Source organism: Nothobranchius furzeri, chromosome 3 (genome assembly GCF_043380555.1).
Source record: "Nothobranchius furzeri strain GRZ-AD chromosome 3, NfurGRZ-RIMD1, whole genome shotgun sequence".
In the NCBI taxonomy this organism is placed as follows: Eukaryota; Metazoa; Chordata; class Actinopteri; order Cyprinodontiformes; family Nothobranchiidae; genus Nothobranchius; species Nothobranchius furzeri.
Window position 1 is genome coordinate 87,894,998 of NC_091743.1, and position 23,571 is coordinate 87,918,568.

General features: G+C 46.5%; 1 protein-coding gene across 3 annotated transcripts; it reads right to left on the reverse strand.

Moving 5' to 3' along the window:
• Positions 1-725: 725 nt before the first annotated feature.
• On the reverse strand, positions 726-23,571 carry c3h4orf54 (chromosome 3 C4orf54 homolog). Of its 3 annotated transcripts, XR_008559744.2 has the most exons (3): positions 19,318-23,571; positions 5,243-5,314; positions 4,964-5,171 (listed from the first exon to the last, which is right to left on the reverse strand). XR_008559744.2 is itself a non-coding variant. In XM_054733774.2 (2 exons), exon 1 carries the CDS (start codon positions 23,337-23,339, stop codon positions 19,329-19,331), a length of 4,011 nt encoding a protein of 1,336 aa, XP_054589749.1. In that variant the 5' UTR covers positions 23,340-23,571; the 3' UTR covers positions 726-855; positions 19,318-19,328. The 3 variants fall into 3 exon arrangements, 2 of the variants coding, with proteins under 2 accessions (XP_054589749.1, XP_015813676.1); XM_054733774.2 differs by lacking the exons at positions 4,964-5,171; positions 5,243-5,314 and adding an exon at positions 726-855; XM_015958190.3 differs by lacking the exons at positions 4,964-5,171; positions 5,243-5,314 and adding an exon at positions 5,475-5,611.

Genomic DNA, 23,571 nt, shown 5'->3' on the forward strand with positions numbered 1-23,571 from the left:
ACAAATAAATACGCCATTTCACTATAGTCACAGATTTTTCAAACAATATATGGAATCTGGTCATGCATGTATGTAATTCTCAGCACCAAAGATTAAAATATTGGTGAATAAAAACGGGGGGTAGTAGTAGTAGGATACATAGATCAGTAAAACGATTGTTCACATTCATCTTTTGTCCTTTCCTGGTGAAAAGAAGAAAGTTGCAATTTGGACGCTGTCTCATGTTGGGGTGAGAGGAACTGAAACGACTGCACAGGGACAAGGTGTGGCGCACAAGAGAACTAACATCATAGATTATAATGATTCATTCACCTTACATTAGATTAAGTTTCAGTTTGCCCAGCAAAGTAGGTGAAAGTATACCAAACTGATGCAGACCACATGAGATATGATGTGCAGACACCACACACCGCCAACAATGCCTTGCATGAAGGTCTTCCACATTCTTGAAGAAGCAGAGCGATAAACACGACATAGAGTTCACCTGAAAGGTCACAAAGTGATCATTTTTCTAAGCACTGATTGGAGAGCTGGATGATAGGTGTTGGAATTGCTTTGGTTTATTACTTCTGCTAAACTAATACTTATCTGTGTGTTGATCTCTGATCTCTGCAGGTTTTCTGATGATTATCTTGATCTGAAGTGGTTTGACTCTTGCAGACGCTGAACAGGCTGCAGCTGACCACCCCTCTCCACCGTCATCGCAGCCAAACAGCCAGTTCGATTGTTCCGGAGCTTTTAAAATACTCTCACGATTTTATGGAAACTCTTTTTAACAGGTCAGGTTTTCTGCTGAGTTTAGGACACCTTTGTTTTTGACTCTTGCTCGTGTTTGACTGTGATCCCAGCAGAAATCTTGGCACACAAGAAAAAAAAACACAAAAGATGCAATTAAGAATAAAAACATCTTCTGTTTGGTGATCGAATGTGTTATTGGACACTCGTCTAATGAACAGAAATCGTTGAATCTGTGCATTCCAGCTACCTGATTAACTGTGCTTTTTAAATTAATCTTTACAATCCAAGTTAACCTGTTGGACACGGTGTTTATTGCAGGATGCATTACATGTCAGTCAGCATTACATGTGCATGGTTTGAGGCCGGGTGTGATGGTATGCAACATTGACACGCTCGGATTAAATGCCATTGGGAATATATAGATAGAACCCAGCAACATGATCCTTCTCCTCTCTCGTCTAACAGAATGGGTGCGGGCCCACAGCCTGCAGATGGGGCTGTAATGGACCAGGAGCCTCCTTTATAAAACTTGTTAATGCACAACACGGGGTCTGAAATGTATGCACATCATTTTTATAAAAACTTTGTAATGTATCAATAACTCAATGTGAAAATGTGCACAACTCTGGCTCTGGTGGTTCTGGAGACTGGGAAACTGGCAGCACAGCTGGTGAGTGATAATACGGTGAATTAGTGCCACATTTTCAGCCTTGTAGACCTTCTCATGCACACACACACACACACACACACACACACACACACATACACACACACACACACACACACACACATACACAAAACCAACAGCCAGTCCCCACCCTCATTTCTGAACAGAAGTAAAAAAGGAGAACCTGAATGAAAACATATTACTTTTAAGAGTTACATCACACACACACACACACACACACACACACACACACACACACACACACACACACACACACACACACACACACACGCACACACATGCTCCTCAGTGCATCTGGCGTTGATCAAGCCATAAGACTATAAAGGGTTCTGTGAGCTGCAGAGCTACACCAGCCAACACCAGCGCGTCTGCAAACGGTGCACCACTCTACGCTTTATCCGTGGTGCCGTGGGAGTGTTGTTGAAATGCTAATTTCCCATTCATAGGATTGACGATTTTCATGTAATCCTCTCTTAGCATGTCTCGTCACTGCACTCACCTCACCTCATTTACTCTTCCCACTGCAACAAAAGCCTGCATGCAGAAACATTAAAGTCATAGATTACAATTAGATTGATATGATTAAAAAGCAATATGCCGTGATCATGGCTGTAATTAATTAATTACCATCCATCCATCAATCCATGAATTTTCATCCGCTTATCCGGAGTCGGGTCGCGGGGGCAGCAGCCTAAGTCGAGACGCCCAGACTTCCCTCTCCCCAGCCACTTGGGCCAGCTCCTCCGGGGGAATCCCAAGGCGTTCCCTGGCCAGGTGAGAGACATAGTCCCTCCACCGCGTCCTGGGTCTACCTTTAGGACTCCTCCCAGATGGATGTGCCCGGAAAACCTCACCAGGGAGGCGTCCAGGAGGCATCCTGACCAGATGCCCGAGCTCCTCTCGATGTGGAGGAGCAGCGGATCTACTCCGAGCCCCTCCCGGATGACCGAACTTCTCACCCTGCCTCTAAGGAAGAGCCCAGCCTTGGAGAAAACTCATTTTGGCCGCTTGTATCTGCGATCTCGTTCTTTCGGTCACCACCCAAAGCTCGTGACCATAGGTGAGGGTAGGAACGTAGATCGACCGGTAAATCGAGAGCTTCGCCTTCTGACTCAGCTCTCTCTTCACCACGACAGACCGGTACAACGCCCGCATCACTGCAGATGCAGCACCAATCCTCCTGTTGATCTCACGCTCCAGTTTTCCCTCACTCAAGAACACGACCCCGAGATACTTAAACTCCTCCACTTGGGGCAGGACCTCATCCCTGACCCGGAGAAGGCATTCTAATTACCATTAACACAACAATTGGACACCCCCACTAAAAACTCTGTAGTCTGAGAGTTTTTGTATAAATGGGTCAGAAAATTAGCTGAAAGCACAACACTAATAATTCCATTTAGCCTTGCGTAATCACGTTAAACCTTTGAAGATTGTTTATCCTGAATGCTCGCAGTCTAGCGGCATCATCATTAGTCATAGTCGCATCAGCAGCAACAACATTTCTGTTCCAAACATCAGACGTGTCAACTTTACAGGCCAAGGTCTGTGCACGTAAAGTCTTCACAAGCGTGCGTTTTTACAAATGAAAACAAGAGTCGTGTTTAACGTGAATAATGACTTTTATTGATTTGTCAACAATCCATATAAAAACACCCCCGACGCTTTTCTTCAGAAGCTGTTAAACATGCACACCTCCCGTCAGACGCCCGACCTTCCCCTCATGTTTACTAAAACCACCGTGGACGCCACCGCAGAGTGACTCTCAGATGCTGCTGCAGCTTTCTCCTGTTTACAAAATACAAATGGATTTTTATTCAAGTTGACTAAAATGTGGAGGATTTCAAAAAGTAAAAAAAAAAAAAAAAGTTAATTAAACATTTCAATAATAGCACAAAGAAAGCTAACCCCAATGAGCTCCTGGCAATGACTTGATCGTTTTACCTGCTGGTTCCGGGTGATTCTTAATAGAGTCGATTATAAATCATGAAACATTTTATATCTGCTGGATATTTCCATAGTGGTGTCTTCATAGGAAACCGGACTTCCTTCACAATAAGAGTCTCAAAAGTACACACGTTCTTTCATCACCTTTATTTTTAAGTCTAACAACAGTTTAGTTTTTAAGAAACCAGTTTAAATGAAAAGGAAACAAGTGAACAGGTTAGACGGCAGCGGTGCTCACTGCTACACCGCCGCTGCGGCTCCATGAAATACAAAATAATATTTTACTCCATTAAAAACGCACCCAGAACCCTCCAGTTCAAATAATAATAAACAGTAAAACACAATCAGCTTCAGCCTATAGAGCTCCGGACGTCACGTGACTCTCGGAGAGTAGACGCCATGTTGGCAGGCAACAAAGGTAAACAAAATGAACGGGATCGGCTTGGATTTTACTTCGTCGGAGTTTACTTCACACTTTAAAACCGAAGAAATCGTTTTATATAGTCAGAAATTAAATAGACTAAACATCTCCGACCCTTACCGTGCCCCTGGGATACTTTTTAGAAATGCCAGAAGCTGTCGGAGCGGACCTGGCCAGGGAACCCCTTGGGATTCCCCCGGAGGAGCTGGCCCAAGTGGCTGGGGAGAGGGAAGTCTGGGCCTCTCGACTTAGGCTACTGCCCCCGCAACCCGACTCCGGATAAGTGGATGAAAATGGATGGATGGATGGACAAATAACATAGATTTACATGTAAGTAGTTTAAATAGAGTGCTATGCTGTTTGAATGTATAAACTGAACACCAAGAGAAATCACTAGTTTGATTTTTTTCCGTGAATAAAATAAAAATGTCAGGCAGGAGCGTCTCAGGATCTGTCTGAGATCTGACTCGGTGAGACAGATAATAGCAATCCAAAGTGCTTTTTATGTGTGATCTGACGATTGATCAACCATTGCTTAAAAATTAAATACAGCTTAGCCGGTTAATTGCTGTGATCATAAAACACGGAAACGGCAGCACGCAGAACTCACGAGGCAACGTTTTACGTGACGTTTACTTGTTGCTATGAGTAATAAGACAGAAAAAGCCACGCCAAAATAAGTTTAGGAAGCCCACTAAGAATCGTAATAAAAGCATTTAAAATAAATACCATACACAGTTGAGGAAACGTTGGTTTAAGTACCTGATATGAAGCGGTTGCTGCATAAGTGAAAACCTTTACTCTCGGGATCCCACAGCTTCATTTCAGCCCGGTCACTAGCGCGTTTTATTACAATGATCCAACGTTTGCGGCGTTCCGGATCTTGGGGAATCCTGTAGACGGCTCATTCCTTATGTCGTCCGTGTCTGTTCTGCATCCTGGGGCACAACAGGAATCTACCACATTTCCTGTTTGAGTTTTCTGACAATAACAAATAGTCCAGCTGCAGGCTTCTGCCTGCCAAGATGGCGCCGTTTCGATTTGAACTGTTGCATGCCGGGAGAAGTGACGTCCACTCCCGGAGCTCTATATCAGAAAGTTTTTCTTCAAATACCCACTTTAGAGTTTTTAATGCAAGTAGAACTTCAACACATTACTACAACTTATTTCTCAGCATTGCAGCTTTAACCTCAAACCGAGTCTTTGGTTTTTTATTCCTCTGATGAAGAACCAATGCTCCTTGGTTGGTGTGCCAACACTGGTTCACAGACCTTTAGCACCGACAGCCAGTCTGCATTTCAGTCATGAGTCTAACATCCCCACACCAACGTATTCATCATCGTAAACCCACCAGCCGCTTTCAGCCAGCTCACAAGCCTTTAGAAAACAAAATGTTTATGAAACAATAACAGTCAGAATACATTATAATAAAATAAGAACGGACTGACCAGCAGATCCACATTCTCAAAATATCATCATCATCATCTTCTTCATCATCAGCATGGGGGTCATGGAGGACTCTGCACCCGGGTGGAGCAAGAACAGAAAAAAGGACCCATGCATAAATGATTAACATTACATTTTGTGCACTCTGCTGATCGTTTAAGCGCTAAAATGTCTGACGCACAAAAGATCACCTCTAATATCAAACCGAGTCACAAACAGTTGAAATGTTTGACAGGCGACTGGATACAGCAGCAGCTAACTGATGTTCAGTTTCCCATCTGGAGACAAATTCTGGTGCAAATGAGTAAAGAAGCTGTTTGGCATGAGTACAAAAATCATCATTAAAATGAAGTAAACCCCAGATCCAGTTCCTGTTGGGAAGCAGAAACACAAAACGGTAAGTAGCAGTGACGATCCTGAACAACTAGTGAGTCTTTCCTTCTGGCCTACGCTTGATCAGTACAAACTGTACTTGAACACATCGTTTTTACCTTTTACTGGTTAAACAGGTTTTTCTTTTGATACCAACTTGATTAAAAGTAATTTGCTGCAGCAAAAATCCATTAAATAAGTTTTACTGACAGCAATAATGAGCTAATCCATCACGATATCAAAAACATGACATGTCAGTTCGTATTCATTTGCAGAGGTTGTGAAGGAAAGAAAATAAAAGTTCAGCTTTCTCTAAACATGACCTAATTTCATGTATTCTTACTGGGCATCGAATATTAACGCACTGCTGTTTAGGCTGAGGGGAGACGAGGATGTGCTGTAGAGAGATTCTGGTGTACTTCTGGCTCTCCTGCAGCTAGACTAGATTCTCAGCGGCCCTTTCTGTGTTTCATTTCCTCCTGGAGTAGTCACGGATGCTCCTATAGAGACAGGCCAGTTGGACACGATTGCCTTCTGCTCCCTGCCGGCTAAAGGCTTAGTGGCACTGTCAGCTACACCGGGCTTCACACACACAGACCGCACAGCTTCTGCTTGAAGAACACAGCTTTGTTTCTCACTCTTGTAGGGATTAGCTTAGTTGCTATATGCCCCTCGCCAGACTCAGAGCTACACAAGCTCTTCACGTCTGCTCCATCTCCCCTCGTCCTCCTCCAACTGCACTGTCCTTTATAATCAGCCTGCGACTGATTAGTGATTGGCTCATCTCCGGTCTGGCCGACTCCCCCCTCCCGGCTCAGTGGAAGGGGTCGCTGGTGACCAGCTGAGCCCCCAGTACCATTTGGATTATTTATCTCTTTGATTTGTCATCAAGTTTCCTCCTGCGACCACATCCAGGGAGGCTGGCTACAATCCCATGGATCTTCCATTTCTGAATAATAGATCCAGCTGTAGTCACAGGAACATCTAGCTGTTCGGAGATGGTCTTTAGCTTTTACCTTTAAAGAGCAAGTCTCCCTCAAATCAACTTTTTTCCCCTGATAAACTAAATAAACGAGTGTCTAATCGTGCTGCAGACACGTGTAGTCAATAGTTTTGCACTTTAGTGCATTTGAGTTAAAATTTTAATTTTCTGCCTAAAACTGGCAGTGTTGTGCCGTTGTCAGGTAAAAACTCTGCACTGGATTTGAATTTAAATCTGCCATCGCTATTGGCTGAGATGTATGCTATGATGTAAACTGGTACATTATGATGTCACAATGCTGTGGTGAGCCTCTGTGTGTGTGTATTTGTTAGCAGCTCCACCCTCTCGGTCTGCCAGGCAACAGCATGTGTTGCATTTTTTAAACAATGAAGTGAAGTGAAGAGTGGAGTTACTCTGGTAGGGGGTGACTTGCTCTTTAAAGGGACATTATGGAAGTTTGACGGCCAAAACATGTGTAGAAATAATAAATGTCTTCTTCATACATTCTCCTGCAATGCCCTGGTCCTGTAGAATGAGCCCTGGCATGTTTACTGTGATTGCCTGTTTTTCTGTAAAATCACAGAAAAAGAGAGATGCTCGGGTCGAGCAGGCTGCTTCATGCGCGTTCACGCTCAGGCATAGCCCGTAGCATTTGCTATCCGTAGCTTTAGCAGCAGAGAGAGAGGCAGTGCCACTTTGTCGCTGTTCCTAACGCCTAGTGACAAAGCTAGCTACATTTCTGAGGACCCTTAGCTACTTTCTGTACAACTTTCTTCTAGATATTTCCTGCAAATTAGCAACAAAACAGCCATTTTCACTCCGAACCGTTCTTTGAACGTTGTTTCAGCTGTCATCAAGGATATAAATGTTACAGATACAAAGGACGTCACTGGCGCTTTAGCTCACCTAGTAAGACATCGGACTCTCGTGCAGAAGACCTGGGTTCGATTCTGGGTGTGAACATAGTTTATTTAGAGTTTCTTTTTTACAGTAAGATGCCCAAATTTTTATTTGAGACTCGCTGAACGGCATTGAATTCACAGATAAAAAAGATGTGGGTTCAACTTTCATTTTGGAACAATTTTTCAAGCAAGGGAAGGGAATGATCTGAGCATGCAGGAGGACTGACCCATCATAAACCTTTGTCGGCTGTGCTGAAGAGAAAGGTACAGAACCACATTATTTAATTAATTAGATGCGTGTTCTCCTGTCCTCTGTCCTCCGGGCCACACACACACACACACACACACACACACACAGACGGGACTGTCTCAGCTGTTATTTTCGTTAAGGAGCGTACACGTGAAGCATGCGCGCCTCGTGCACGAGCCTACTATTGAAGCGGCCGTTACGCTTTTGGCCTGAGGGGGCATTCGCGAGCATAAAAATTCAAAAGTCCGAAAAGTCCCTTTAACGGCCGCCGGCGAAACGTAGCGACAAAACAGGTAACGAAACCGGTTCTGTGTTTTAAAAAGAACGACAGCATTGAATTAGAACTAACACACAACAAGAACACACCTAAGACGCTCCTAAAGGTGTTTGTCCTCCACAGTTCCTGTGCAGTCTCTGGCGATCTGAGCTCCAGCGCTAACGGACAAAAGCTCCTGGAGATCTGCATCATTCCAGTTTATCATCTCAGCTGATTCGGTTCAAAAAAGTGAAACTTGTGCCCGTGTTCACTTTCCTTTTCAACATAGTTGCCAGCCGGAGCTCGGCAGTAACTCTCCGCGTGATCATGACACCTCCCTCGGTTGCAGCAAGGTGTAAAATGCATTCACAAGTTAGGCGTTGTGGTAACATCACCACCAAGCTTGGCGGCACGAATGCCGCAAAATCCCTGCGTCACCCAGCCGCCACAGCGAGTTCAGAAGACACACCGTGGCTGCAGTATTACTAGTGATGGGTCCAACAACACTGACGCACCGGCGCATGTATGTGGCCCACCCGCGTCGGTCTGCGTATTGTTATGGAGGTGGCCATGTGACCGATACAGCTGCCGTGTCGTTCGTCAGTGAAGCACCAAACTGTGTTTAAAAGCAGGAGCGTCTCCCTCTGTCTGCGGGAGGAGTATCTGTCACAAGTACAACTTCGCAAGCTAAAATTTTCCACTGCATCAAGGAGCCAGAAAGAAAACGCAAGGTGGTCCGTGTTTCGTCCTGTTCCTCTCCGTTTCTGCTTGATCCATCAGTATGTCGTTTCTAAACGATTCTTTTTAAATCATTCGTACTATTTTATGCAGGTTAAACTGAACCTGCATACATCAGTAAAAGAATGTCGTCAATGCTGAGACATCACAGAGAAACGCGTGAATTTGGCCTTCCCGCCGGTGGTCAGCGCGGTGGAGTCGGGGGTGCGTACCAGACCGGCCCAAATCAGATAAACGGCACACTGGGATTTGGTGCCAGTAGAGTCTGGCTATTAGGTTTGCTCGCGGACATGTTTATAATCCAGCAGGTGTCTGAAGACCAACGGTGTTCACATGGTAGCGATACAGTCTGCGTGGAGTTGCGTGTTCTCCCCGTGCATGCGTGGGTTTCCTCCGGGTACTCCAGTTTCCCCCACAGATCACAACATGCCCTATAGGTTATAAATTGTAAGTCACTTTGGATAAAAGCGTCTGCTAAATAAATAAACAAACATGTCTCGGAGAAAGTGTTCTGCCTCAAGTGGAGGAGTTCAAGTATTTCAGGTGTTGTTGATGAGTGAGGGAAAGATGGAGCAGGAGATTGATGGGTGGGCTGGTGCTGCAGTGGTGCAGGCGTTGCAGCAGTCTTTCATGGTAAAGAGAGAGCTGAGCTGGAAGGTGAAGCTCTTGATTCACTGGTAGATCTACATCAAATGGTAAATGGCCTGTATTTGATATAGTGCCTTCTAGAGACCTGGAACCCCCCAAGGCGCTTTACAACACAGTCATTCACCCATTCACACTTCTGGTGGTCCCCCGGTCGAAATATCGATGGAGGGGTTGTCGTGCTTTTTCTGTTCTGGCTCCAACTCTGTGGAACGAATTGCCACTGAGCATTAGGCAGGCACCGTCCCTTCAAGTCTTTAAGTCTCGATTAAAGACATTTTTATTTGATTGCGTTTTAGCGCTAGGGTTCTTCGAATTGCCCTGACATTATGGTTTTTATTCTTCTTCTTTTTAACCCAGATGCTTGATTTTATTTTGTCCACCATTTGTTTTTGATCGATTAGTCTTATTCCGTTACCTCTCTTTACTTGTAATATTGTTTGCTTGATATTTTATGATTTCATATTTTTATCTTGCTTTTATGCCCAGGTACTGGGAATGTTTTTCTTATGATGATCAGCACCTTGGGCTTCCGATAACGTTGTGGAAGGTGCTCTACAAATAAAATTTGATTGATTGATTCACACACGCATTCACACACTGGTGGAGATGAGCTACGATGTAGCCACAGCTGCCCTGGGGCGCACTGACAGAGGCGAGGCTGCCGAGCGCTGGCGCCACCGGTCCCTCCGACCACCACCAGCAGGCAACATGGGTTTAAATGTCTTGCCCAAGGACACAACGACAGCGACAGACTGAGCGGGACTCGAACCTGAAACCTTCAGATTACGGGGCGAGCACTTAACTCCTGTGCCACCGTCGCCCCACATCACACCTGTTGTTATTAGTTCTCCTGGCTTTAAGCAGTAGGCAGTTGAATGGCTTCTGTGGAGCTTACTGAACAGCTGAACAGGTAATTCAACCAATTAATCAGGTGAGTTGGAGCAAGAGACGGGTACAATGTGCTGGATTAGAGCTCTTGATGACCAGGGTTTTAAAAGTGACAAGAATATTGGGGCCTTTAGAAGTAAATCGTTGTGGTTTATTGGGGTTTCTCCCTGATTCTTGTTCCTTCTCACCCAGTCCTGGTTTTGGTGAGATTGCCACACCTGAGTGAGTAATCTTCTAAAATCCTTGTTTTGTGTTTGTTTGTTTGGTTTTTCCGGAACTGCGCTGCTCTGGGCGGCTGCATGTTGGAGTAGCTCTGTTGACTATATGTAAGTTTAGCCTTTTCTAGGACATTTTTGCTTCTAGTTTCTCCAGAAAAACTGTTTTTTGGACACTTTACTTGTCTGTTTCTGGTGCTGTGAAGCTTGGAGGATTTTTACTGCTATTTTTTAGCTTTTGTCACTTTTTGAGCATTTGTTATGATGCGTAACCATGGCAACAGTCTGGTTTACAATCGGGAGCAGCTGATTAAAGAGCAAGTCATCCCCTACCAGAGTCTAACTCCACTCTCACTTCATGTTTGAAAAATGCAACAAATGCTGTTGCCTGGCAGACAGAGAGGGCGGAGCCGCTAACAAATACACACACACACAGGCTCACCACAGCATTGTGACATCATAATGTACCAGTTTACATCATAGTGTACCTGTTAGCCAATAGCGATGGCAGATTTAAATTCAAATGCAGTGCAGAATTTTTACCTGACAACGACACAACACTGACAGTTTTAGGCAGAATATTTAAATTTTAACTAAGATGCACTGAAGTGCCAAATTATTGACTACATGTGTCTGCAGCATGATTAGACACTCGTTTATTTAGTTTATCAGGGGAAAAAAAGTTGATTTGGGGGTGACTTAAAAGAGCAAGTCACTCCAAATCAACATTTTTTTGCTGATAAACTTTATAAATGAGTGTCTGATCGTGCTGTAGACAAATGTAGTCAATAATTCGGCATTTTAGTTCATTATAGTTAAAATTTAAATATTCTGCCTAAAACTGTCAGCGATGCACCGTCGTCAGGTAAAAACTCAGCACTGCATTTGAATTTAAATCTGCCATCGCTATTGGCTAAGAGGTACACTATGGTGTTAGATGGTACATTATGATGTCACAATGTCGTGAGTGTCTGTATTTGTTAGCGACTCCACCCTCTCAGTCTGCTAGGCAACAGCATTTGTTGCATTTTTCAAACATGAAGTGAGAGTGGAGTTAGACTCTGGTAGGGAATGACTTGCTCTTTAACATTGGAAAGGCTGAAATAATACCTCAACTGAAGCCACAAATCCCAAATGAGCTAAAACGCAAGAAGCATGGGTGCAGAGTAGGGTTGTCACGATACTAAAATTTCAAACTCGATTCGATACTTGAAAAAAAAAACTCGATGCTCGATTTCGATACTATTTAAAAACACCAATTTATTGAACAAGTTTATTCAGCACTTTGGGCTTCCTGACAGGGTTGCGGAAGGCGCTTTATAAATAACATTCCTCAATTTATATTGCAAAAAATAAATGTTAAGAATTAAGTGTGTAAAGTGCTTAAACCTTTCAAGTATCAGCATTTTTTCAAACGTGCATACAAAAACTGGTGAAAGTTAACACTTTAAATCATGAATTGTCTCACTATATATACACTATTTGCAGAGTGATGTTTTGCTGTTTAAACTCTGTTTAAGGTGCATTTTTGTCATAAGCTGTAATGCCATATGTTTTGTTCTGTACTTTTGAACAACTCTGTAGGTCAATAAAGGGAGAAAACGAATTTCTCCACAGCAGGACAAAGGTACATCTACCGGTAATCTTAATAAAAACAGACTGGCGCACGGCAGTGATGTCATTAAAAGCGCCGGTTAGATTAGCCGCGGCTAGTCTGTTCACGCCTAGAAATCCCAGACCAGACCCGCTCCAAACGAACAGGGGAATCATGTTAATGATTCCTAACAAAACCTTTCGACATGAAGATGTTTTGGTGAAGATAATGTCTTATTTCGAGGCTGCACCATGGGTGCCCGTCCGCACCCGTTATATGGATATACACTGATGGCGATTCACCGATGGATCTAAATACCCCGGGGAATCCAAGTAGCACCAAAGTTGTCAGCGTGAGTAAACAAACGTACTGCATGCTAGAATTAAGTCCGGGTTGCAATAAACGGGAGTTTTCCTTTAAGCACATAAGCGTGAATATACAACTACGTGTCGGACTTGGTATGCTAATTAAGTTGGACTGTGAAGCGCCTCCCAAATTCGCTGTTTATGTATTTGTTTATTTATTTGGCAGGCAAAACTTGGATCGGAGACAACTCGCGTGGGAAATTGCAATGTAGCCATGCGGCGTCTTCTTCTGTTTGTCTGGGAGGCGGAGGCTGCTTTACGGCATCTGGCTGTCATGCGTGTCGGTGTACTTGAAGAAGGCTGTGTATAATAGTCCATAATATCGATACCACAGGGATGGAATATCTCATTTAGATACCACTTTTAGCATCGATTTATATCTAGGTATCGATTTTTTTGACAACACTAGTGCAGAGCGGGAGCAAAACGGAGACAGAGAAAGAGGAAACTCAAACCATCTCTTCCATCGATCATAATGGGCAATGTGAGATCACTGGCCAACAAGATGGAGGAACTCCAAGCCCTTTCAAGGACTCAGCCAGAGTTTCGGCAGTTTCAGAACCGCTGGAGGAGACAATGCAAAGAAGGATTCTCCAGAGAGTCAAGAAAATGATGGACAACCCTGAGCATTCTCTTCACAAGACTGTCCGACAACGGAAGAGTGTCTTCAGTCAGAGGCTTCTTCAGTTTGGCTGCAACACTGACCACTACTGGAGATCCTTCCTGCCAACAGCCATTGTAATATACAACAACTCTTTGATGACTTGATTGTTATTATTATTCTGAGCTACTACAGCAATCAATTTCCCTCTGGGATTAATAAAGTATTTTTGAATTGAATTGAATTTTCCTCAATTCTGTCCCCGAGTCTTCCTGTGTTCCTGAATCCTGGTCTGATTTCAGAAAACAAACATAAAGACCTGCTCTCTGATCTCACTAAGTTATGGTGTGACTAGAATATTAATATTGGGACGGGTGAAATGACTGTGTTTAGAAAAGCGTGTATCTATGATCGGTGCTGAGTCTGTGGAGGTCAGATGAGACGGGGAACTCCAGCTGTGCAGCTGAGGACTTATGTAATGAGCCCGGCTTCTCCCCATAATGACTGCTCCTATATAAAGCCCGCTCATGCAGCTGCAGCTCTGAGACGCCAGCCAGAATCTTGATGTCCACCAGCAGCTGATACTTTTCAGTGCACACAGATACCAGACAACAGACGCCTGCAAATGGCTGACCTGTGCGCGCGCACGCACACACACACACACACACACACACACACACGCACGGGCAAATATTCCTGCTATAAAGACTCTCATGTTATTATAATCATAATATCTATAAATTACAGCTTTTTAGAAGGAGAAGAAGAAAAAGTATCATTTCTATAGCGCCTCTCAAGATAAAAATCACGAGGCGTTTCACAAAAACAAAAAATGTAAAAATATAAAAATCAAAATGTTTAAAAATATTTTTAAAATGAGCAAAAATAGACAATTGTGATTAAAAAATGTAAAGAAAGAGAGAGAGTGAACAGGAAAGACGGAAATCAGTGAATCCTGAGGAAGGTGGAATAGGTGGGGAGAGCAGAATAAAGAGAGAGAGGTGAAGAAGGTCATACAAAAGCCAGCTTGAACAAGTGAGTCTTCAGCTGCTTTTTAAAGGAGACCACTGAGTCCACTGATCTCAGACTCAGGGGGAGAGAGGTCCAGAGTCTGGGGGCCACAGCAGCAAATGATCTGTCACCTTTGACCTTTAGCCTGGTGCTGCACAACCAGTAGGCTTTGATCACTGGACCTCAGGGACCTGCTGGGGGTGTAGGGACTAAGAAGATCACCAATGTAAGATGGTGCTTGTCCATGTAAGGCCCTATAGACCAGAACCAGGATCTTGGAATGAACCCTGAAGTTGACTGGCAGCCAGTGAAGCTGGAGGAGAAGCGGGGTGATGTGGGTGTGTTTGGAGGACTTGGTCAGAAGCCGAGCACAGGTGTTCTGAACCACCTGTAGACGGTTCAGGGAGGTTCTGCTCAGACACGTGAAAAGAGAGTTACAGTAGTCTAAGCGTGAGGAGATGAAGGTGTGGAGAACTGTCTCAAGTTCAGAGCGGGACAGAATGGGACTCAGCTTAGCAATGTTCCTGAGATGGAAGAAGGAAGAGCCAACAAGAGAACTGACATGAGAATCCAGGGTGAGAGCTGGGTCAAAGGTCACACCAAGATTCCTGACAGAAGGTTTGGTGTGAGAAGCAAGCTGACCAAGAGAGTCTCTGACTTTGGGAACCAGCTTGTCTGGGGCACAGATGAGGATCTCAGTCTTACCTTCATTCAGCTGAAGAAAGCTCCCACCATCCAGGTTTTGATAGAGTCTAAGCAGGTGTGTAACAGCTGCAGCTTAGACATCTCATGGGGCTTAAAGGAGATGTACAGTTGGATGTCATCTGCATAAAGATGGTAGGAGATTCCTTTGAAGGAGCTCATGATGTGCTGAAGAGGAAGGAGATAGAGGAGGAAGAGCAGAAGCCCCAGCACAGAACCTTGTGGGACACCATGGGTGAGAGAGGTGGTGGAGGATCTAAATTTGGAGACGGCCACAGAAAAGGAGTGCTCAGAGAGATAAGAGGAGAACCACTCCAGAGCAGATCCTGATAGGCCTACCCAGTCTCTCAGCCTCTCCAGTAGCAGGTGATGGTCAACAGTGTCAAAGGCTGCAATCAGGTCCAGCAGGACCAGAACAGAACAGTCCCCTGCATCATCTGAGTCAGAAGGTCATTAGAGACCCTAAGAAGAGCTGTTTCAGTAGAATGAGCTTTACGAAAACCTGACTGGAAGCTATCATAGATGTTCTGTTCATCAAGAGCAGCTGTGAGTTGTTTAGCCACAACCTTTTCCAAGATCTTGGAGATGAACGGAAGTTTAGAGATGGGTCTGAAGCTGCTATGGAGAGAGGGGTCGAGACTCGGTTTTTTAAGAAGCGGGTGGATTACAGTGTTCTTAAAGTAAGCAGGGACCTGACCAGAGACCAGAGAAGCATTAATTATAGAGAGCACGCTGGGACCGATGGACTGAAAAGCACTTTTAAACAAAGATGAGGGTAAGATGTGGAGGGGGCATGCAGAGGTCTTCATAGAGTTAACTAGCTTGGTTAACTCAGGCAAAGAAACAGGAGCAAAGCTATCTAGGATGATGGGCCTGGTTGGAGCCGGGAGAGGCAGCGATAAGGCTGAAGGAGAGACGCTAGATCTAACCTTATTGACTTTGTCCACAAAGAAAGACAGAAAGTTCTCACAGTCTGCAAAAGAGTGGATGGAGGCTGTAGGAGAGGCAGGAGAGACGATGCTGATGATGGTGTTAAACAGCACCTTGGGGTTCCCTTTGCTCTGGGACACCAGGTTGGAGAAATAGGAACCCCTCGCGTCTCTGACTGCAGAATTAAAGGATGTCAGAAGATCCTTTAGGTGCAGCAGATGGACGTGGAGATGGGTTTTCTTCCACAAACGCTCAGTTTTTCTGCATTGGCGCTTCGGGCTGCGAAGGCTGTGAAGGCTGTCATTAAACCAGGGAGTAGGGTTCACTGCAGGAACTGATCTGGTTCTGACAGGACAGATGTTGTCCAGAATGGAGAGGCAGTGCTCGTTAAACTGAGAAGTTAAGGAATCTGGGTCGTTATCAGAAGAACAGGGTGGATCAAAAGCAGCAAAAAAATTGCTAGCTGTGCTCTCATTAAGAAAACGAGAACTAACCATACGGCGAGCAGGAGGTGGGGACGCAGAAACTGACAAGTTAAAGAAAATGCAATGGTGATCTGAAATATAAACGTCCTCAAGACAAACACTGTCAGCATTTAGACTCAGGGTAAAAACAAGGTCTAGAGTGTGCCCCCTGGTGTGTGTGGGGCCAGAAACATGCTGGGTAAAGCTGAAGGAGTCCATAAGGCTGGAGAAATTCATGGCAAAGTGATCAGAGGGATCATCAACGTGGATGTTAAAATCACCGAACAATCACCAGTCTGGACAGCTTCACAGTGGAGGATAGAAAGTCACTAAACTCCTGAAGGAAAGAACTGTTTGGACCAGGTGGACGATAGACCACAGCACAGTAGAACGGTTCCTTACGCCCGACTTTAATCAGCTGCAGTTCAAAGGAAGCAAAGTGACCAGAGGTTGTAGAGCTACATGGAAGATGGTCTCTGAGAACAACAGCTAGGCCTCCACCACGACCAGAACCCCGGGGCTGGCTAAGAAAATAATAACCACTCGGGCAGAGTCCAATCAGAGCAGAATAATCAGATGTTTGCTGCCAAACTTCAGTCAGAAACAGAAAATCCAGGTTTTTAGAGAGAATTTGATCATTGAGCAGGAAGGTCTTATTGTTAACAGAGCGGGTATTTAATAGAGCCATGCTGAGTGAGGTGGAGGAATCAGAAACTACAGAAACAGCTGGAGTTAGTGGACGTAAATTAGCAGGGTTAGACCCACGGTGTTTATAAAAACCACTTATGGAGGGAACAGGAGGAGAAACCACTGAGGAATGAGGATAAACCGACCTTACAGACGCTAAGACACATTTCTCAATTCTTAGGTCGCTTTTGCAAAACTCTTCACACACTGAGCACAACAGGTGTGTGTGGGCTGAACCGAGGATCAATTATCATTGTTTTGGCCCAAAAAGCATTCAAATGGTAAATGGCGTGATATAGCGCCTTCTAGAGTCCTGAAACCCCCCAAGGCGCTTTACAACACAATCAGTCGCTCACCCATTCACACACTCATTCACACACTGGTGGGGATGAGCTACAATGTAGCCACAGCTGCCCTGGGGCGCACTGACAGAGGTGAGGCTGCCGAGCACTGGCGCCACCGGTCCCTCCGACCACCACCAACAAGCAACGTGGGTTAAGTGTCTTGCCCAAGGACACAACGACAGCGACAGACTGAGCGGGGCTCGAACCTGCAACCTTCCGGTTACGGGGCGAGCACTTAACTCCTGTGCCACCGTCGTCCCATTCAATGACTACATCCCTCTAGTGTCCTGCTTTATTTTGTCACTCAGACACAACAACTGCCAAAAGTCTTTGCACGCGCTTCCACGCTGTCTTCAGAACAGTTAAACTTGTATTCACAACCGAATAAGGCGGCAAGATTCAACAGCGATATTTTATTGCAACGTATTTTAAATCAACAAGTGCAGTTTAAGCAGCCACAGCTGATTCTCATCCACGCTCTTTCAGACAACGTGTGAACAGGTTTGTGTTGTGACGTAAACACGGGCCTAGCCGGAAATAGAGACGTGGCTGAAAGAGGAAGAAGAGGCTGGGAGGGCGAGGAATACGCATCGGTCTGTCGTATCTGTATCAGTGGATGGGGCGTGGACAAAGCAGCAACATAAAAATAAATAAACAACATCAAATATTGATGAATTCAGCATCATGTCAGATTCATACCGGTAACGTGTGCTGCACGTTTAATCAATTTCCCTCTGGGATTAATAAAGTATTTTTGAATTGAATTGAATTGAATTGCAGTCATGAACAATGTATGATGCACTTAGAAACAGAGACGTGTCGTTGTTTTACACAAGAAAACCCTGTAATGCTGCATGTTGTCATGTTTTTCACCTTGTTGTCTTGTGGCTGTGTGTTTGTGTGTTTGTGTGTTTTAGTGATGGGAATTCTGGCTCTTTTTAGAGAGTCGGTTCTTTTGGCTCAGTTCAAAAGAGCCGACTCTTTCGGCTCCCAAGTGGCTCCTCAGATTTTCTGTTGCCTAGAGTCCATTTATAACCAAAATTAATGCAAAACTATATGTAAAATGATTTACTAATCTAAAAAAATGCTATATATCAAATATTTATCATTTATATGGATTTAATAACTGAACACTTTAAGAAATCTCCACTTTCCGACTGCTGGCGCTCATTTTCTCACCGTCTTCGTCACTCTCCTCTCTCTCGCTCGCCTTTTTCCTCCTCCTCATTCCCTCTCGTCTCCCTCCGCCCGCACGTGCTCTGCTGTGTGTCTGAGTCTGATCCTCCCTCTTCCCCGCCCCTACTGCTCTGTGTGTGGACAGTCTGGACACGCAGTTCCACGTGTTGACCAATCGCCTGCAGCTTTCACCAAAACAAGAGGGGAGGGGCCGGCTCCCGTCGTTCGCTTCAAAGAGCCAGCTCTTAGAGCCGGTTCGTTCGCGACAGACACATCACTAGTGTGTTTGTGTGTTTGTCGGCTGTCGACCTCTGCACGTGTTCTGGAAGAAAGTGTTCATTTGAGACCCGAATGGAGAGTTTGGTAGTTGGACTGCACGTTGAATGTGAAACGAACGGCTTCGTCACGCTGAAAGTCGGTCAGGACAACCGCGTGAGGAGTTTTGCAAACACGACCGAAGTATTGAGAAATGTGTCCTAGCGTCTGTAAACAAACTGATCAAGTTCAGCATAGCTTGTTATAAACGTGTATATTTTTATTTTTATTGGTTGTAACATAAAGGAGCGCTCCTGATTTCACTACACTGAGCCACCTTAACATTAAATGCATTCCAGTGGCGTGTCCAGATCTTTTAAAATGGGGTGGCCCAGGTGAGGCACAACTTTGAGCATGGGTGGCACCAGTGGTTATGCTTTTTTTGTTTTACCCCCAAGCCTTTTGTGGACAATGAAAAGCCTATTTAAAGGTAAATTAGTGTGGTGGCACCTGGGGTGGCCAATCAGATTCCAAGGGTGGCACGTGCCACCCCAGGCCAATCCCTGGACACGCCCCTGATGCATTCTATTCTATTCTGTTATGTGGTTTGTTCATTAGTGTTACAACACTTAACACAATCTATTACTTCTTATGATGCAAACTTTTCCTGACTGAGTTGTGACGCTGATCGACTCACCCGAAGGACATTCATCTGTGCTCCACCACGAAGCTCATGGTGGTCCCATCAAACATGGGAGGGGCAATGAGCCGGGACCCTTGCTGGGAGGTGATGCTGATAACTGGCTGGGTGACACTGGAGAAGCCGTGTTGTGGCCGGTTGGTCGCCGCCTGCTGCTGAACCGCCGCTCTAGGAGACTTCCTAGTCGCCATGTAGAAAGGACTTTCCATGTACAAGCCCTCAGTGTGCTGGGAGGAGGCGTTCTCCTCACCCTCCTCGCCCAGTGGTACAGACATCTGTGACTGCACTAGAGTCTGGGCAGGTATCACGGAAGGTGTCGACATGAAGCCTGGGTAGATCATGTAGGTGTGTCCATACGCTGCCGGACTGAGGGTGAGGGGTGAGATGGGCATGGGTACAGGTGTCATGGGAGGATGTGGCATCGGCACATCTACGTATTGTCCCGTTTCTGGGTCAAAAAGACGTTTTGTAGCAGGCAACACAGGTGTGTCCACCAGGTAGTAATTTCCTGTGGTGGGATCCAGGAGCATCTTTCGCTGCGTGGCCTGAAACGGGTCCAAGGTGGGGGCTGGAGTCATAGCCGGGGAAAAGCAATACACCTGCTGCTGGCTGGCTGGCACGCCCAGTGGTAAGGAGTGGTAGACGGCAGCAGAGGGAATCTCCTGGGAGTGAGTCTCCATCACAATGCTAGAGCGTCTTATCTGCTGGTTGTGGTCCTCTGGGCCCCTGGAGCTCGACCCCTCCTGCTTTGGAGGCTGGGCGGTAACTGTACTTGATGTTTCATCAGCGGATAGGGCGGTTTTAGCGTTTGACTTGACTGGAATGGCGAGGTAGTATTCGTTTTCAGATGATGCGCTTAAAAACGGACGTTCAAACCCTTCCTCCTGCCCAGATTCAGTGGCTCTGTTCCTGTTTACTCCTGACCGGTTAGGGTTGGGGTTAGAGACTGGTTTTTTAGAGGACTTGGATGACCCTTTGATGCTAAAAGCTGCTTGTGTGGTGGCGGTGTTTGGGCGTGCAGCTGTGGAGGCCTCTGGTTTGGAGCTGATTTTTCTTCCTGATTTTGTAACCGGCCTCTCACAATGGCTGCTGGACGTCTGAAGGACCCTCGGTAGCTCGCCGTCTTCCCTCCCCAGCAGGATGTTAGTGCCGGGGGATCCTGCTGATGTTGGTGGAGTCTTGTCTGTGTCAGGATTGGAGTCTCCTCTGACCACATTGTCCTCGTTGAACCCTCCTGTTGTTTCCTCTGACCCTTCCAGCTCCTCGCTGGCTATCAGCGACAGCACATGACTGTCGGACAGAGGCTGCGCTTCCACCTTCCTTTTCCACTCGTTTTTGTCAAACACATAAAGTTGTTCCATGGTTTTTACAGCCGCCTGCAGCTTTTCCAACGCCGCCAGGTTTGGCGTCTTTGACTCTAGTTTCTTTTCTGTCGTTTCTGATTCTTTTTCCTGCTTCTTGGAGGCCAGCTCGCTCTCGACTCTCCGTCCAGAGCCTTCCTCTGATGAGCTGAGTGGCCCAGCAACAGGTCTGTCCTCTCTAGACTCGTCCGTTGTGAGGTCTGGGTGTGCTGCAGCATTATTGGTGTTAACCGACTGACATTTGATCACTATGGGGGAGACGGAGCTGGGGTTGCACTTGTGACTTTGCTTCTTCTGGCCGTCAGCAGAAACAAAGCCGGATTTGTTCTCGTTGTTATCCAAGGAGACGAAGTGATAAGAGCTTTTGACCAGTTTGCGCACATCTCTGACCTGGTGGATGGGCGCCTGCAGCTTCCCCTTGCTGTCTCGCACGTCTCGCACCATGAAATGTGGAGCTTTATCTGAAGACTCGCCCTTCAGCGCTGCAGCCAGGGCCTGGTCGGTCCGAATCAGACTCACCGTGCTGGAGCTGGCGTTGGCAGCGCGCGCTTTAGTGCATCTGCTGCTTCTTAGATTAATTTTGATTTCCGGTGATTTAGATGTCGTCAGACTTCTGGAGCTTGTGACGTGTAAAGAGTTGTCAGAGCTCCCTTTGACCCCGCTCCCGGAGGAATCTCCGCTCTGAAGGAAAGTCGGCACAAACAGGTGAGACATTCTAGTCCTCCCTCTGCAGCCCGCTGTCTTCTGATCCCGCTTCGTCTCTTTGTCCTCAGCTGGAGACACCTCGTCCTCTGGAGTTTCGTCGTTTTTATGATCATTTTGAAACCTAAGCTCCTCGTCCTTCCAGCATCTGAATGCGCTATTTTGGCTGTGAAGCAGCGTGCTCCTGGACGCTTCCAGTGCGCCTTTTTTAGTATCGTTTCCAGCTTCATTCTCCGGCTCTAAATTAGTTCCTGCTGCGGGAGCGGCGCGGTCCTGTCTCCGAGAGTCACACGAGCCGCTGTCCACGACGTCCCCTAACTCCTCCAGGCACGTTATGGCCAGGTCCGAGCTGCTCTCGGAAAACCTGGAGGTCTGTCTCTGCAGCTCCCTGCTGCTGCCCCTCCACCTGTGGCTGCTGTCGCCCTCCTGCTGCGCGAGGCTGGGTGAGGCGGTCTGGTGCGGCTCTCTTATCTCCCCCCTTTCCATCCTGCGCTCCTGCTCGAATTGTATCTTTTTGGAAATCACATTTTTGATGAGGCTCGAGGCGAATACTGCTTTCTTATGCGCGTCTTCCATGGTTTTGAAAGGCGAATTGCTGGCCCCTCTCCCCTGGCTGCTCAGCAGACTGTTGGTAACTTCATCCGTGGAACGTGATCCTGCAGCGTTTTGTGCAAACTTAGTGCGCCTTTCTGCATCAGACACTCCCGTGTTGACATTGCAGCGAAAATTCAGGGTCTCCGTCAGCCTGATCACCCCTCCTTGGCCCTGACCAAATTTCCCCACCAGCTGTATTTTCTTGGATGCGCCGTGGGGATTCCCGGTCAAAGTGAATATCTTGCTGGTGGGCGGTTTGGCGCTTGCCGGTGCAATACCCCTGTAACCTTTATTTTCTATATTTCGGGCTATTTCAAACGAGGCCGTTGCGTTTTGACAGGAAACGACACTCTGGTCCAGTCCCTGGGACATGTTTACGTTGCCATATTTCAGGTCGACAAACGTGGACCACCTGTTTATCCCCACCCCGCGCTCTGACGCAGAGGACTCGCTGGAGGTGCTGAAATTGATGGCATCAAAATATGGATAAGCCAGGCTCTTGAAGGCTCTGGCTGTGAGGTTGCGCACCTCCTTGTCAGCGTCGTCCAGCTCGCTGACAGCGCTGGACGTGCCGCTGGAATACTCTGTGACCTCCTTTCCTCTTAATCTGCCGCCTAAGTGCAGCCGTCCGGGTGCGGCTATGAAACACTTCGCCCTGTCACACAAGGTCTCTGCCTTCCCGTCCACTCCCCTAAACACACAGTGGCTCACGTCTCCGGCGCGCCTGGCATGGTAGAAAATATTTTCTTGTTCTTGGATTTTGCAGGGGTCATTTATAGCTCGAGATGTGGTTCTGATTGACAGATGGATCTGTTCCCCTCCGTTGTGCTTGGACTCATCTGAGCTGGCAAACTCGGCCAAGTCACCCAGATCATTTTCAAGCAGAGTGCTGACTGCTGCTTCGCCCAGAGCGCGATGCTGACTGCCGTCCCTCCTCTCCCCCACCGCCGCCCCATCACCCTCAAACGAGTAATCGACAAATGTGTACACCTGACTGTCACCTTCAACGTCCCAGCTGGAGGAGCCCACACCCGCGGGCCCCTCGTGGTCAGAGAGTTCCGATAGCTGAATCTCGTGCGTGGTAATGTAATGGGGCTCGTCCTCCGTTACGCACGGGTCGGACTCGTAGAAAAACACCAAACTGTCATCATCCACCCCTTCACAATCATCCGACTCGCTCCTCCCGCTCAGATAATCGTCTCCATGGCGCGTTTGTTTACCCGGCTCTGTCTCTTCCTTCTCCTCGGCGTTGGTGACGTCCAGCTCCGTTATTACGCACGGAGAGGATGGATCTGGGGCGTCGTCTCTGACCTCTTCACCACTTTTCTCAGCTTTGGCATCCTGTTTCTTTTCCGCGTGCATCTCAGGTCTGATGTCCAACGCGTCAGTTTGGTTGAGCTGCGTAAAGATCTCCGGCGCCTTCGTTGAGACGTCCACAGACGCCTGGCTTGTCCCAAAGACCGACCTTCTCCGATTTTGCTCCACTTGACTTCGCGTGACTTAATTCCAGATCTGTGTAGCTGGTGTCGCCTGGTTTCTCTGAGATGTCCTTCTATTTGGAGCATGTCACCTGTCCCTATGCTGCAGACGCGTG

What these genes read in the sequence shown, in the direction of transcription:
- c3h4orf54 (XM_054733774.2), bottom strand. Translation starts at nt 23,339, where the DNA reads ATGCACGCGGAAAAGAAACAGGATGCCAAAGCTGAGAAAAGTGGTGAA.